We start from the raw sequence: 16,687 nt of genomic DNA, 5'->3' as shown, positions 1-16,687 counted from the left end.
ACTAATGATTTGTGCAGTGAAGACAAGTACACAGTTCTCAGGAAGGGAAGAAGGGAAAACAGCAAAATAGAGAGAATGGATTTCAGGAGGGCAAATTTTGGTAAACTCAGAGAGCTGGTAGGTAAGGTCCCATTGGAAGCAAAACTGAGGGGAAAAACAGCTGAGGAGAGTTGGCAGTTTTTCAAAGGGACATTATTAAGGGCCCAAAAGCAAGCTAACCCGCTGAGTAGGAAAGATGGAAAATATGGCAAAAGACCGCCTTGGCTTTTTGGATCTTGCATGATCTCGAAATAAAAAAGGAATCATATAAAAAAAAATGGAAACAAGGACAAATTACAAAGGATGAATATAGGCAAACAACCCAAGAATACAGAGCAAGATTAGAAAGGCTAAGACACAAAATGAGCTCAAACTAGCTACAGGCATAAAGGCATAAAGGGAAACAAGAAGGCTTTTTATAAATATATTCGAAACAAGAGGAAGACCAGGGACAGGGCAGGGCCCTTACTCAGTAAGGAGGGAGAAACAGTAACAGGGAACTTGGAAATGGCAGAGATGCTTAATGACTTCTTTGTTTCGGTCTTCACTAAGAAGTCTGATGAAGAAATGCCCAACATAGTGAATGCTAGAGGGAAAGGGGTAGGGTTAGAAGTTGAAATAAAAAAAGAGCACTTAGAAAAATTAGATATCTGCAAGTCACTAGGGCCTGATGAAATGCATCCTGGAATATGCAAGGAGCTGGTAGAGGAAATAGCTGAGCCTTTACCTATTATCTTTGGAAAATCATGGGAGACAGGAGAGATTCCAGAAGACTGGAAAAGTGCAAATACAGTGCCCATCTATTAAAAAGGAGAATAAGAATAACCCAGGAACTACAGGCCAGTCAGCTTAACTTCTGTGCCAGGAAAGATAATGGAGCAGGTAATTAAAGAAATCATCTACAAGCACTTGGAAGGTGGTAAGGCGATAGGGAACAGCCAGCATGGATTTGCAAAGAACAAATCATGTCAAACTAATCTGATAGCTTTCTTTGATAGGATAATGAGGCTTGTGGATAGGGGAAAAGTGGTAGATGTGATATACCTAGACTTTAGTAAAGCATTTGATACGGTCTCACATGATTTTCTTACCAAAAAACTAGACAAATACAATTTAGATGAGGCTACTATAAGGTGGATGCATAACTGGCTGGATAACCATATTCAGAGAGTAGTTCTTAATGGTTCTCAATCCTGCTGGAAAAGTATTACAAGTGGGGTTCCGCAGGGGTCTGTGTTGGGACCGGTTCTGTTCAATGACTTCATCAACAATTTAGATATTGGCATTGAAAGTACGCTTATTAAGTTTGCGGATGATACCAAGTTGGGAGGGGTTGCAACTGCTTTGGAGGATAGGGTCATAATTCAAAATGATCTGGATAAATTGGAGAAATGGTCTGAGGTAAACAGGATGAAGTTTAATATGGACAAATGCAAAGTGCTCCACTTGGGAAGGAACAATCAGTTTCACATATATAGAATGGGGAGAGACTGTCTAGGAATGACTACAGCAGAAAGGGATCTAGGGGTTATAGTGGACCACAACCTAAATATGAGGCAGTGTGATGCTGTTGCAAAAAAAGCAAACATGATTCTGGGATGCATTAACAGGTGTGTTGTAAACAAGACAAAAGAAGTCATTCTTCTGCTCTACTCTGCACTGGTGAGGCCTCAGCTGGAGTAGTGTGTCCAGTTCTGGGAACTGTAGTTCAAGAAAGATGTGGAGAAATTAGAGAGGGTCCAGAAAAGAACAACAAGAATGATTAAAAAGGTCTAGAGGATGTGACCTATGAAGAAACACTGAAAGAATTGGGCTTGTTTAGTTTGGAAAAGAGAAGACTGAGTGGAGACATGATGGCGGTTTTCAGGTATCTAAAAGGGTGTCATAAGGAGGAGGGAGAAAACTTGTTCTTTTTGGCCTCTGATGACAGAACAAGACGCAATGGACTTAAGCTGAAGCAAGGGAGGTTTAGGTTGGACATTAGGAAAATGTTCCTAACTGTCAGGGTGGTCAAACAGTGGAATAAATTGCCAAGGGAGGTTGTGGAATCTCCATCGCTGGAGATATTTAAGAATAGGTTAGATAGATGTCTATCAGGGATGGTTTAGACAGTACTTGGTCCTGCCATTGGGGCAGGGAGCTGGAATTGATGGCCTCTCAAGGTCCCTTCCAGTCCTAGTATTCTATGATAAGTATCAATTTAACTCCCTTCAAATTGACTTTAGGCTATGTCTGCACTAAAGCATAAGATGCCTAAATATGTTTGACAAAAAACTACAGAGAAAGGCTGTTTGAACATTAATATTCTACTGCAAGGCAGACCCTCAAAGCACACAAGCATTTTTACTGTGTAAACTAGTTCAGAAACTAAATAATAATTTAGTTGTGTTGAAAGTTGGGTACATTTTACTGCCATCTTCAGTTTCCAGCAGAAACAAACTGCAGTTAAATTACTACAGCAAAATATGCCCAAAGAACTAAGGCCAAGAGTTTAAAATATTTACCTACTAGGCTTTCTCTTCTAAACTCAAGGACTGATGGCACGTATCTCAGGCATTTGGAGATATTGAGCTAGTCCCAATATGACAGTTAATGATATCACAAAACCACCATGTAATTTTGAATGTCACGACTAGAACAGTATGGATGTAGCATGTTAAGTCTGATGCGCTAGAAGAGCTAAGTGGAGAAAATTATACAAACTCTGAATGGAATTATGCTGAGTATTAGCCAGGCACAGAAGACAAGGGGATGAAAAATACGAAGAAGTTACAGTGTGCAGAATTTGGAGAAAATGCAGTCAAATACTGTCCAAGGTATTAAATTTGTTTACCTCATTTTTCTAAAAATATTATAAATTAAAAACAACCAACTAGCCATTAAAAACTGAAATGGATGATAAATTTTTTGAACAGATTGACACGAAGATAATTTAAATATAAGAACATAGGAATAGCCAGACCAAAAGGTCCATCTCACTCCTGTCTTCCAACAGTGGCCAATGCCAGATGGCCCAGAGGGAGTAAAGAGAACACAATCACTGAGTGATCCGTCTCCTGTCTTCAATCTCTAGCCCCTGATAAACAGAGGCTAGAGACACACCATTCCTACCCACCCTGGCTAATACGTATAGCTTCCATGAATTTATCTTGTTCCTTTTTGAAACCTGTTGAAGCCTTGGTCTTCACAGTATCCTCTGGCAAAGAGTTCCATGGTTTGACTATGTGCTGCTTTTGTTGGCTTCAAACTTGCTACCTGGTCATTTCATTTGGTGACACCTAGTTATGTTATGGGAACAAGCAATTAACTTTTCCTTATTCACTTTCTCCATACCAGTTATGATTTTATAGACTTCTATCATCTCCCCTCCTGGCATCCTTTTTCCTAAGGTAAGTCCTAGTCTTTTTAATCTCTCTTTATATGGCTCCTGTTCCAAACCCCTACATTTGTAGCCATTTTTCTTTTCCTCCTTTTTCCCCTTTTACACCATTTAACCAAAGTTACCTAAGCATATGGTGGAAAGAGGAAATCTCATTTAAATCCAACATTTTTGTTGATTTTATGAGAACCATTTATTTACAGCACAGTCATTTGGCTTTGGTCCTTCCTAAAGGCAATACCCTATTGTATTCCACACTTTTTACCATTATTTTCCCAGTCCCACCAATAGAGTGAACATCCAGACTCGATTATAGTCAGAATCTGATTCAGTAAGATAAATTTAGCAACCATAATCCATTGTGGAATGGGGGCTATACAATTTTAGACTGGAATAAATCTCAATATTTGATAAATCTAGTTATTTAGAATTATTTATGGCTACAAATCTGAAGGTTTAGCCCACCACTTAAACATTGATTATAATAAATATCTTCAAAAAGGAAAACAGTATTTTCTTTTGAGTACCCACCCAAAAGGCTCAAGAGCAAAAAAAAAAAGAAAAAGAAAAAGAAAAAGAAAGCTCTCAGGGTCAAGTTAAGACTATTGTAGGCCCAAGGGTGGGAGAAATCAATCTGCCAAAAAGAGAAGGCTATGAGGCAATGCAGGTCTGCCAGGGTTACATCCTCAGCCTTCAGTGGTCTCTCACATTGTAAGTTGCATGATGTCCCTGTAGCCAGACAAGAGTCCCCCCTTTTTGCTCTATTCCATCTTGTCTCTCCTAGGTTCTTCAGAGCACCAAAGGGTTAAAAGGAAAAGCTCAGCCCTGGAATGCCCGAGAGCACAGATGTTTTGATGCTCCAGAGCAAAACTGCAACTTAGCGACCCTGAATGGGCTGAAACCAGACAAGAAGAGACAAATGGGCTAACAGACAGCCAGGGCCTCAGGCTGCCCTTGGCTAGTACCATCAGTTGATCCGCCTCCACAAATGTCCCAGATGAGGAAACCTCTGGCCCATAAAGAAAGAATGCCCTAAATTATCTCCACCTCACAGGTGAACATAAGAACATGAACATAAGAACGGCCATATTGGGTCAGACCAAAGGTCCATCTAGCCCAGTATCCTGTCTGCCAACAGTGGCCAATGCCTAGTGCCCCAGAGGAGGTGAACTGAAGACAATGATCAAGCGATTTGTCTCCTGCCATCCATCTCCCGCCTTCGACAAAAGGCCAGGCACCATACCTTACCCCTTGCTAATAGCCATCTATGGACCTAACCTCCAAATATTTATCAAGCTCTTTTTTAAACTCTGTTAGAGTCCTGGCCTTCACAGCATCCTCTGGTAAGGAGTTCCACAGGTTGACTGCGCTGTGTGAAGAAAAGCTTTCTTTTATTAGTTTTGAACCTGCTACCCATTAATTTCATTTGGTGTCCTCTAGTTCTTATATTATGGGAACAAGTAAATAACTTTTCTGTATTCACTTTCTCCAAACCATTCATGATTTTATATACCTCTATCATATCGCCCCTCAGTCTCCTCTTTTCTAGACTGAAAAGTCCCAGTCTCTCTAGCCTCTCCTCATATGGGACCCGTTCCAAACCCTTAATCATTTTAGGCCGCGTCTACACGTGCACGCTACTTCGAAGTAGCGGCGCCAACTTCGAAATAGCACCCATCACGGCTACACGTGTTGGGCGCTATTTCGAAGTTGAAATCGACGTTAGGCGGTGAGATGTCAAAGTCGCTAACCCCATGAGGGGATGGGAATAGCGCCCTACTTCGAAGTTGAATGTAGAAGTAGGGCATGTGTAGACGATCCGCGTCCCACAACATCGAATTAGCAGGGTCCGCCATGGCGGCCATCAGCTGAGGGGTTGAGAGACGCTCTCTCTCCAGCCCCTGCGGGGCTCTATGGTCACCGTGTGCAGCAGCCCTTAGCCCAGGGCTTCTGGCTGCTGCTGCCGCAGCTGGGGATCCATGCTGCATGCACAGGGTCTGCAACCAGTTGCTGGCTCTGTGGATCTTGTGTTGTTTAGTGCAACTGTGTCTGGGAGGGGCCCTTTAAGGGAGCGGCTTGCTGTTGAGTCCGCCCTGTGACCCTGTCTGCAGCTGTTCCTGGCACCCTTATTTCGATGTGTGCTACTTTGGCGCGTAGACGTTCCCTCGCAGCGCCTATTTCGATGTGGTGTTGCCCAACGTCGAAGCTGAACGTCGACGTTGCCAGCCCTGGAGGACATGTAGACATTATTCATCGAAATAGACTATTTCAATGTAACGTGCACATGTAGACGTAACCTTAGTTACCCTTTTTTGAACCTTTTCTAATGCCAATATATCTTTTCTGAGGTGAGGAGACCACATCTGCAAGCAGTACTCAAGATGTGGGTGTACCATAGTTTTATATAGGGGAAGTAAGATATTCTTTGTCTTATGTTCTATACCTTTTTAAATTATTCCTAACATCCTATTTGCTTTACTGACTGCCGCTGCACACTGCGTGGATGCTTTCAGAGAACTATCCACTGTAATTCCAAGATCCCTTTCCTGATCTGTTGTAGCTAAATTTGCCCCCATCATATTATATGTATAATTAGGGTTATTTTTCCCAATGTGCATTACCTTACACTTACCCACATTAAATTTCATTTGCCATTTTGCTGCCCAATCACTCAGTTTGCTGAGATCTTTTTGAAGTTCTTCACAGTCTGCTTTGGTTTTGACTATCCTGAACAGTTTGGTGTCATCTACAAACTTTGCCACCTCACTGCTTACCCCTTTCTCTAGATCATTGACGAATAAGTTGAACAAGATTGGTCCCAGGACTGACTGTTGGGGAACGCCACTAGTTACCCCCTTCCATTGTGAACACTTACCATTTATTCCTACCCTTTGTTTCCTGTCTTTTAACCAGTTCCCAATCCATGAAAGGATCTTTCCTCCTATCCCATGACCACATAATTTACATAAGAGCCTTTGGTGAGGGACCGTGTCAAAGGCTTTCTGGAAATCTAAGTATACTATGTCTACTGGATCCCCCCGTCTGCATGCTTGTTAACCCCTTCAAAGAGCTCTAACAGATTAGTAAGACATGACTGCCTGTTACAGAAACCATGTTGACTTTTGCTCAACAAATCATGTTCCTCTACGTGTCTGACAATTTTATTCTTTACTATTGTTTCTACGAATTTGCCCGGTACCAACATTAGACTTACCGGTCTATAATTGCTAGGGTCTCCTTTAGAGCCCTTTTTAAATATTGGTGTTATATTAGCGGTCTTCCAATCATTGGGTGCCGAAGCTGACTTAAAAGATAGGTTACAAACCACCGTTAATAGTTCCGCAATTTCACATTTGAGTTCCTTCAGAACCCTTGGGTGAATACCATCCGGTCCCGGAGACTTGTGACTGTTTAGCCCATCAATTAGTTCCAAAACCTCCTCTAATGATACTTCAATCTGGGACAGTTCCTCAGATTTGTCACCCATAAAGGATGGCTCAGATTTGGGAATCTCTAACATCCTCAGCCATGAGGACTGAAGCAAAGAAATCATTTAGTTTTTCTGCAATGGCATTATCTTCCTTGATTGCTCCTTTTATGTCTCTATCGTCCAGGGGCCCAATGCTTTTTTAGCAAGCTTCCTGCTTCTAATGTACTTAAACATTTTACTATTGTTTTTTGAATTTATGGCTAACTGTTCCTCAAAATCTTTTTTGGCTTTTTTTTAACAACATTTTTACATTTAATTTAGCAGTGTTTATGTTCCTTTCTATTTTGATCACTAGGATTTGACTTCCACTTTTTAAAAGATGCCTTTTTATCTCTCACTGCCTCTTTTACATGGTTGTTAAGCCATGGTGGCTCTTTTTTAGGTCTCTTACTATGTTTTTTAATTTGGGGTATACATTTAAGTTGGGCCTCTAATATGGTATCTTTGAAAAGTTTCCATGCAGCTTGCAGGGATTTTACTCTAGTTACTCTACCTTTTAATTTCTGCTTAACTAACCTCCTCATTTTTGTGTAATTCCCCTTTTTGAAATTAAATACCAGTGTTGGACCGTTGCGGTGTTCTTCCCAACACAGGAATATTAAATGTTATTATGTTATGGTCATTATTTCCAAGCAGTCCTGTAATAGTTACCTCTTGGACCAGATCCTGTGTTCCACTCAGTACTAAATCAAGAATTGCCTCTCCCCTTGTGGGCTCCTGTACCAGCTGCTCCAAGAAGAAGTCATTTAAGGCGTCAAGAAATTTTCTCTCCGAATCCCTTCCTGAGGTGACATGTACCCAGTCAATATGGGGATAATTGAAATCCCCCATTATTAGTGAGTTTTTTATTCTGATAGCCTCTCTAATCTCCCTTAGCATTTCAGTATAACTACCACTGTCCTGGTGAGGTGGTCGATAATATATCCCTAGTGCTATATTCCCATCAGGGGAAGGGACTGCTATCCACAGTGATTCTATGGAACATTTTGATTCATTTAGGATTTTTATTTCATTTGATTCTATATTATCTTTCACATACAGTACCACTCCGCCACCCGCTCGACCCATTCTGTCCTTCCGATATATATTTTATATCCCGGTATGATAGTGTCCCACTGATTGTCCTTATTCCACCAGGTTTCCGTGATGCCTATTATGTCAGTCTCTTCCTTTGACATGAGGTACTCTAATTCACCCATCTTATTAGACAGACTTCTAGCATTTGTGTAAAAGCACTTTAAAAAACTACCACTATTCATATGCCTGCCCTTCCCTGACTTACTGGATTCTTTTACATGTGATTTTTTCTCATCTGATCTCCCTTCTTCTCTTTCTGACTGAATTCTAGAGAATCTCTATCAATGGAGTCTCGCCTAAGAGAAGTCTCTGTCCAATCCATGTGCTTCTCCACACCAATCGGCTTTCCCCCATCTCTTAGTTTAAACACTGATCTATGACCTTTTTCATGTGTGAGCTAACCTTTTTAAGGTATGAGCTAACTCCCTGTGAGAACTGGTGTCACGAGACGATCTAATTCAATTGGCATCTTCTGAGATAAGGAAGAGCGTACGTGACCCAAGGGGTATAAAGTAGGGCCTGGCAGCCCCCTCTACCTGAGCTCCAATTACCTCTACCTGCTGGTCAGAAGGGTCTTTGCCTCCCGAGGTCCCAGGGGATGCCCTTTCCTCGTATCATTTCTTCCCGAGGGATTGAGTGAAAACACCGGTCACGCCACGTTGGGTAATGCAGGGGTGAGAATAAGACCTGTTAAATATACTGCTTTTGCTTTTGTGCACATTCAATAATAGATCTATGAATTGTTATATGCTTGCTATTGGTAAGTACAGTAGGGAAGTACAAACCTTGTAATTTTGTAACAAAGTATAAACTCTGTAACCTTGTAACCACAAGAGTTAAGTTCCTTAGTCAATAAATAAGTAACTGGTTAAGTTTTTAACCTGACTCTTCCTGTTACTGTGCAAACTGAACACAAAACAAAGAACTCAGCTGCTTTTCAGCTGTTTTTAGCCTGATCACTGGTCAGACATACTGAGAGCTGAGCACAGAGTCGTGCTGCCTCCATGGAGCAGACTTTTGGGGCACCCGTCAGCCTCCCTGGCTGCCCACTGAGAAGGGACTTTGTCCTAGCAGTTAAAGACTTGGGTGTTAAAACCTTGGGGCATCCGTCAGCCACCCCTGACTGCCCACTGCGAAGGGACTGTCTGTCCTAGCAGTTAAAGACTCGGATGAAGTGAGGGCACACGTGGTATCTCACCCCGACCATCGGCTAACAATCCCCAAAATAAGAAGTTGTGAACATCAAACAAAACCTCACGTAATGTCCACCTCTTTCTGGTTTTATACTTCTGAGATTCTTTGGTGGCCCTTGACCAGCAAGCAACCTATCTGCTTTTAAATACAACCATGTGGAGTGTGTTGTAGTGTTCTACCTCCGTGATTAACCGCCTATTAGCCTACTAGATAAAGATGCCTGAATTGTGAGCTGTGCAGCACAGCATGTATTTTGCTGAATTTAATGCAAACATACAGTATTTCATCCAAACACAGAGTGTCCGTCTACAGACATGTGCAAACTTTTCTTTTCAGACAGTGTCAAACTGGGGGCGGTGTCTACAGGTACTTAAAACACTACTCCATTTTAAAATAGTGATTAAAACAGCAAGGTATAGCTTTAAAAATGACATTCCCAAGTCAACTTCTTTGAACACATGAAAACAAGTTTTACAAGGGACATTTTTGTAGCTGTAATAATCACCTTCCTAGCAGAAGCTGTGGTACATCTCCACGACAACACGGGGATGTTAATTAGACAGCTCAGAGTCCCAGAGGGTTTCCACCTGCCATGGACTAGTTACACACCATAAATTACAGTTACACTTATATAATTAAAAAGCTTTCTGATAATGTGCTGCTATTGAAAAATGATATCCAACCCACACAGCTCACTATTTGATCCAACCAGGCCGCAATCTGTAGGAAACAGGAGTTAAGAAATACTTACATAGTTTCTTGTTTTGCTACTGTGCCCAACTCAAGCCTTAAAAAACCTTTTCATCTTTGAGATAAGTTTTCAAACTGTACCAAGCCAAAGTGTTATATCAGCTCAACAGGTAGGCAAGGAAGAGTCTGCCAAAAAGGAGTGATTTTATCCAGAACAGCTTCGTGGACTGAGCTGACCTGATTTTTCCTCTCTTGATGTTCACAACTTCACATTAACTGCTGATAATGGGCCACATCCTCCATGACTGAACAGACCTTGTCAACTCTGGCCCTGCCTTTGACGGACTCCCTCTTTAAACCCTCCTCTGGACCTCCCCCCCACCCAACTCATGAATCTAACAAAGTGGGTCTTTGCCCATGAAAGCTTATGGTCCAAAATACCTGTTAGTCTATAGGGTGCCACAGATGGTCTTGTAACTTCATGAAGGAAACACTTCCCACACAACCTTCACAGGAAGTACATGCAGATTTGAAATGTATCTATTTCAAAGTCAGGAATCCCTGATCCATAATGTTAACAAATGTGTGCCCAATTCCAAAGGCTGCTGCATGAAACTACATCCTATTGAAGAGTGTAGTCCATCCAAAGCCTATAAAGGAGCTCATTAAACCATCCCAGAATCCCCAACATACACAAGGGAATTCAAGACGAGCCAAAGAGACACAGTTCTGAACAGAATTCCATATTCCTAAGCCCTTTAAATTTTGAGGAATTTCAGATTCAAGTTTCATGTATTTTGCTTCCCTGTTAGTAAACATAAGCTAATCAGACTCTGGACTCAACATATGAATTGTTCTGTCTTATGGAGTGAGCAGTGTAGCCAATTACTTCATTTTATCAGTCATTTATTATGCAATGTTATAATTAGCTCATGCGCTAGGTCATATATAATTACTATGTGTTAAATAAATTTAAGCCATAGGAGTAAAGTAGTATAAGAGTGATACGTGTTTCGAAGTGATAACTATGTGTTGGCATCTAAGTAAGCAGGGATGAAGTACAAGGCCTACAGGCTGGTAAGATGTCAAGTTGGGCACACTAGATCTTAAGCTCAAGAAATGCTTGCCATAATAAAGTGACCAAAGAATGATCCCATGCCACCAAAGTATACATAATTGATAATGAGACTAAAAAGGACTAAAAATAACCTATGAAAAAGGTGTCCCAATATTCGGGGGGCGGGGGCGATTATATAAATAAGGAAAAAAAGATGCACACATGCATAGAGAATTAGGTGTAGTCAGAATCCCAAAGTAAAAGAGGGCTCTCAGACTAGGTAAAATGAGTTCCCCATGAGAAAATTTCACCAAGAACAAGCATTTTACTGATCATTAATTACCAAGGCACCAATCAAACCCTAAATATGCTCTTAGGAATGTGAATATGGCTATATTTGTAACTTGTGCATTGGTATTTATAGGATTCTTGAATGCATGGATAATCATGGCTTTAATAAAATTTGGAAACAGACCAGATGTTGTACCGGTAAAGGTATATGAAATCATTATCCTTGATCTTTATGTATTCTTAGAGACTAAATCTGAAGCAAGTATCCCAGCTGAATTTCACTTGGTTGAGGCTTAAACTGCAACACTGTGTAGCCAGACAGAGCCCCTCTACCTTTTGCTCTACTCCATCTTGCTTCCCTTAGGTGCTTCAGGCACGAAAGGGTTAAAAGGAACAGCCCTGTCTTGGGATGCCCAAGAGCACAGATGTGCTTATCTCCTAGCACAAGTCTTTGTTGCTCCAGAGCAAGAGCCAGACTGACCCTGAATGGGCTGAAACCAGACAAACAAAGAACAACAGACCGCCAGGGCCTCAGGCTGCCCCTGACTGGTATCGGTGATACCGGTGATTAATACGCCTACTTGGTCCCAGATGAGGAATCTCCGGTCCATTAAGAAAATATGCCCCAAAATTGTTAAATTGTCTCTACCTCACAGGTGCTAACTAACTCCCTGTGAGAACCAGCATCATGGGACGGTTTAATTCAATTGGCACCCTTTTAGATAAGGAAGAAGCATACGTGACCCAAGAGGTATAACAGGAGGGTTGGCAGACCCTTTTTTAAGCTCCAATCATCTTTCCTGCTGGACAGGAGGGTTATTGTCCCCTGAGCTCCCAGAGGACACCCATTTCCTCAAAAAAAAGGAAAAAGACTTCTTCCCAAGGGATTGAGAGAAGACTGGCCATGCCATGTTGGTAACGCAGGGGTGAGAATAAGACCTGCTAGGTATTTTACTTTTGCTTTTGCGCACATTTAACAAGTATAGATCTACGAATTAAAGTGTATGCTAGCTATTTGTAATCAAAGTATAAACCTTGTAACATTGTAACCACAAGAGCTTAACTCGTTAGTTAGATTAACAAAGTAACTGATTAAGTGGTAACCTGACTCCTCCTGTTACTGTGCAGACCGAACACAAAAGAAAGGACCCAGCTGCTTTTCAGCTGCTCTAAGCCTGGTCACCGGAGAACGTACTGAGAGCCAGCGTTGAGTCGTGCTGCCTCCACGGAGCAGGCTCTTGGGGTGCCCGTCAGTCAACCCTGGCTGCCCGCTGCGAAGGGATTTTATCCTAGCAGTTGAAGTCTTGGGTGTAGGAAGCTCTCAGTGCAACCTTGGGGTACCCGTCAGCCAACTCTGGCTGCCCACTGCGAAGGAACTCTGTTGTAGCAGTAAAAGACTTGGGTGTTTAGGACCCTGGGGCATCCGTCAGCCTGCCTGGGCTGCCCGCTGCAAAGGGACAGGACTCTGTCCCAGCAGCTGAAATCTCAGGTGAAAACAAGGGCGCAGTTGGTATTTCACCTGACCATCGGCTAACACACCGCTAGGTATTTGGCTCTGGTAGTAATACAACATTATTAAATATACATTTTAAATAAAATGGAAGGCTACAGCAGTGACCCATGTGTCGGAAAGCCAGGACACAGCTTCCCCATCAAACAAATGTTAAGAAAAGGTAGCTTCTGCTGCCTCTTCTAGCCTTTGTTTGCCTCCATACATGCAGGGGAGTTCTTCAGGCCCAAAGATATCCCTGAGCCAGTGGACAGCACAGTTTAGGAGTGGTCATTCATTCTAACACTAGATTAGGAGGCCAGGGTCAGGAACCCTTCTCTCTGTTGGAGGCCAATTACCCACAGAACAAAAAAATCAGGGGCTACCCAGAAGTGAGAAGCAAATAAATAAAGATTTTTTTTTTAAAAATATACCAAGGCTAAAAGACCTGCTACGGGGCTGGAACACAAGTGCCAGCTTTCCCCGCTGAAGAGCAAGTCTGAGCCTTGCTGTGGGCTGGATGGAGAGGGGGGGGAAAAAAAAAAAAGATGGGGACCATATCTGGTCCATGGGAAGTGGGATGATTGCACTCTATCTCCCAGCTGCCATATGGCCAGACAGTAGCTGTACCCAAGATCATACAAAGAAAATTACAATCTTCTTACAGTGTCACCCAATCAAGCCTCCCACAGCCTCTGCTGGTAATCCAAACAATCAAATCCTCCAAAGAACGGTTGAAAGAACAAGTGCATCTGATGTGCTGAATACAACTGAATTTGGGCTACGCTTGAAAGAATGAATGAATAAAAATATTTGGATTAATTATAGCTAGCTTAAATACATACTCTTTAGTGAGAATTCCTCGAGGCCCAGAAGGTGTAACATTGTTTGGATCAAGTCCATATGTCTCCAGAATGTAGCGGGCAGCTGGACTTAAGCGAACCCTGAAGTGAAAACAGCAAATAGTCTAAATTTTAATGTTAGGTGGATGTATTTTACACCACAATATGTCCAGATGTTCTATGTATCACATTCTCTGCTCCAGAGTCTCATCTATAGCTGGGGGCAGGAGGGAGGAATGCAGCACAAATCTGTGGGTGTCTGTGAAAAGGAAGTACAAAGTTCATCTTTGCAGCCCTGAGGTCAGGGGAGTACAAGGTGAAGGGTTGCCCCTGCTCTACCAGCTTAACTGAGCCTGTAGGTTACACTGCAGCTACTATTGACCCACAAAGGCTGAAACCACACCTGAGCATCATGCCACTGGTCCCAGATGTCTACCTTATACTAGCAGCAAGGAATAGGGCAACACAGGCACCTCAAAACAACTGAAGTATCCCCACATAAACTGAGACAGATATGTTGGCTACATAGCACATCCTAGAGGGACTCCTGCTGCAACAAAGGAGCTGGCCCAGTACATTTACTGTCTTACAGGGTATGTCAACACTGCAGTTAGACACCTGAGGCTGACCCATGCCAATGAACTGTTGCTCACAGGGACTGGACTAGAAGCTGTTCAACTGCAGTACAGCTGTACAAGCTCTGGCAGAAGCTCAAGCTCTGGGACACTCCCACTTAGCAAGGTCATAAAACAGAGGCTCCAGTCTGACCCCAGACATCCACATCATATTAAACAGCCTTACAGCCTGAGCCTGCTGGCACAGGACAGCCACGGGTTTCAATTGCAGAGTATACATACCCACATATGCTTGCTCCTCTTTAAACAGTGATGTAGTGACAACTGCACCATTAGTGCTGTCTAATTCAAATTACTGCTGTCTTTATAGGGTATTTATAAGTTCACTGGACAAATATCCTGAAGTACAAAAGATCGTCTGGACTGAGAAATAAGGAATTTATGCAAATAAGTCTAATTTCATTTTCTGCTTTAAAAGTTTAATGCAGTTTCTTCCCATTATAAACTTGCCTCCGGCGTCATCTTAACCCACACTGAATATGCTTTGCAGGAACTTTCCAGATGGAGAAAAAAGTTAAGTACCCTATTCACAGCACCTAACACTGATCTCCACTGCTATACGGAAACAGTAAATGTTCTATCATAATCTAATTCCTCATTTTAATTGAGAAGTATATTGGAGAAAAATTCCTGAGCATTCATTTTATTTTAACACAATTCACATGACATGAGAACAGAGTGAACCCAGATAGACTTCAGAGTTCTTAGAAATAAAAGTTAATTTAGCAAAAATAACAGCGCAACAGTAGTACTTGATATTAGATCTTATTCTTGAAGAAATGCATATAGACAGACATACAGAAGAGCTGGGAGGAGCTGAGCCCTTTGAACCAACAAAAATTCCATGTGCTGTAGTAACAGCCTGACAAGGAATGTAAATCATTAGTTACATATTTGTGATAAGAGCATCACTGACAGCAGTTTATGTTCTAACATTCTCAGATGTCAAAGCACTTAATTTAACCCTCGTTAATGCCCTACTCTCCAATTTCTCACAGTATTTTTGAATACCAATCCTGTTCCTTATAGACTGCTGTTAACTTACCAGATACAAAAAAAAGAGGTAAACTCACACAAATCCATAGATTACAAGGCCAGAAGGGACCGCTGCGATCATCTAGCCATTCCTGCTGTATAGTGCAGGCCACAGAACTTTTTCAAAATAATTCCTAGAGCATAGCCTCTTAGAAATTAGTAACAGAGAGGAAGCTGTGTTAGTCTGTATTTTGACAAAACAAAACAGCAGTCTTTCCTGCGGTACATTACTGCTCTTTTGTTGGGTCAGAGATTGTCAGTGATGAAGAATCCACCGTGATCCTGAGAAGACTGTTCCAACAGTTAATTATTCTATTAAAAATTTACATCTTATTTCCAAGCTCAATTTGTCTAGCTTCAGCTTTCAACCACTGGGTCATATGATACTTTTCTCTGCTACACTATAGAGCCTATTATTAAGTATTTGTTCTCCATATAGATACTGTGATCAAATCTCCTCTGAACCCTCTCTCTAATAAACTAAATATATGGAGCTCCTAGGCTGTGTCTACACTACAAAAATAACTTCGAAGTTGCTTACTTCAAAGTACAACTTCAAAGTTGAGCGTCTACACACAACCTACTTTGAAGTTAAACTTCGAAGTAGGGCACTACTCTATTACTGGGAATGGAGTAAGCACTTTAAAGTTGGGCTCCCTGCTTCAAAGTTAATTTCAAAGTAAGGGAAAATGTGTGTAGACGCTCTGCTGGCCACTTTGAAGTAGTGCCTAACTTAGAAGTTAGTTTCTAGTGTAGACAGACCCCTAGAGCCTACGACTATAATGTATGTTTTTTAATCGCTTTATCATTTTCAAGTCTCTTTCCTGAGCCATTGCCAACTCATCATCAGCGTTCTTGCGTACCAGAACTGAACACAGTATTCCAGCAGTTAGCACACTAAATACCAAATACAGAGGTAAAAAAACCCTCTCTACTCTCAAGCAAGATTCCTCTATTTGGGTATCCAGGGATCGCACTAGCCTTTTGGCCACAGCATCACATTGGAAACTTACATGTAGCTGATTACTCACCAGGACTCTTTTTTTAGAATCACTGCTTCCCATCACAGAGTCCCTCATCATCCCTACATTCTCGTTCATAGATGTGTATTGATCTGTAGCCATAATAAAAACATTTGTTTGCTTTTGCCCAGTTCACCAAATGATTTAGATTGTTTTGAGTCCTGCCCCCTTTTATTTGTTACTCCTTTCTAATTTTGTGTCATCTACAAACTTTAACAGTGCTGGTGACTTTATTACTATGGTATCCTTACAAATGTGTGTTAGTTTTAATGAGAGGAAACACTTAATTCACTTTTGAACACTTCACGCCTCTCTGCTGTGAACTTTTATGTGGCACTGTTATTCTCATATTAGAGGTAACTTTTTTTTTCCATTTTTTAGATTAAAACATTTCCTATGTGACATAAGTTAAACTGACAACAGAACTCTCATAGCAGAATAAGAGTG

General features: G+C 41.6%; 1 protein-coding gene across 2 annotated transcripts in view; it reads right to left on the bottom strand.

The window, feature by feature from the left end:
* The window catches only part of PDHX (pyruvate dehydrogenase complex component X), a 131,103-nt gene that overhangs the window by 72,084 nt on the left and 42,332 nt on the right, over nucleotides 1-16,687 (bottom strand). For both annotated transcript variants that reach the window (XM_074998937.1, XM_074998938.1), the window contains exon 5: nucleotides 13,552-13,650. In XM_074998937.1, the coding sequence (XP_074855038.1) occupies nucleotides 13,552-13,650 (99 nt within the window). The remainder of the gene's footprint in view (nucleotides 1-13,551; nucleotides 13,651-16,687) is intronic.

Source organism: Carettochelys insculpta, chromosome 6 (genome assembly GCF_033958435.1).
Source record: "Carettochelys insculpta isolate YL-2023 chromosome 6, ASM3395843v1, whole genome shotgun sequence".
NCBI classification, from domain to species: domain Eukaryota; kingdom Metazoa; phylum Chordata; order Testudines; family Carettochelyidae; genus Carettochelys; species Carettochelys insculpta.
The sequence above is the reverse complement of the archived record's forward strand: the minus strand, read 5'-3'. Positions and strand labels throughout refer to the sequence as shown.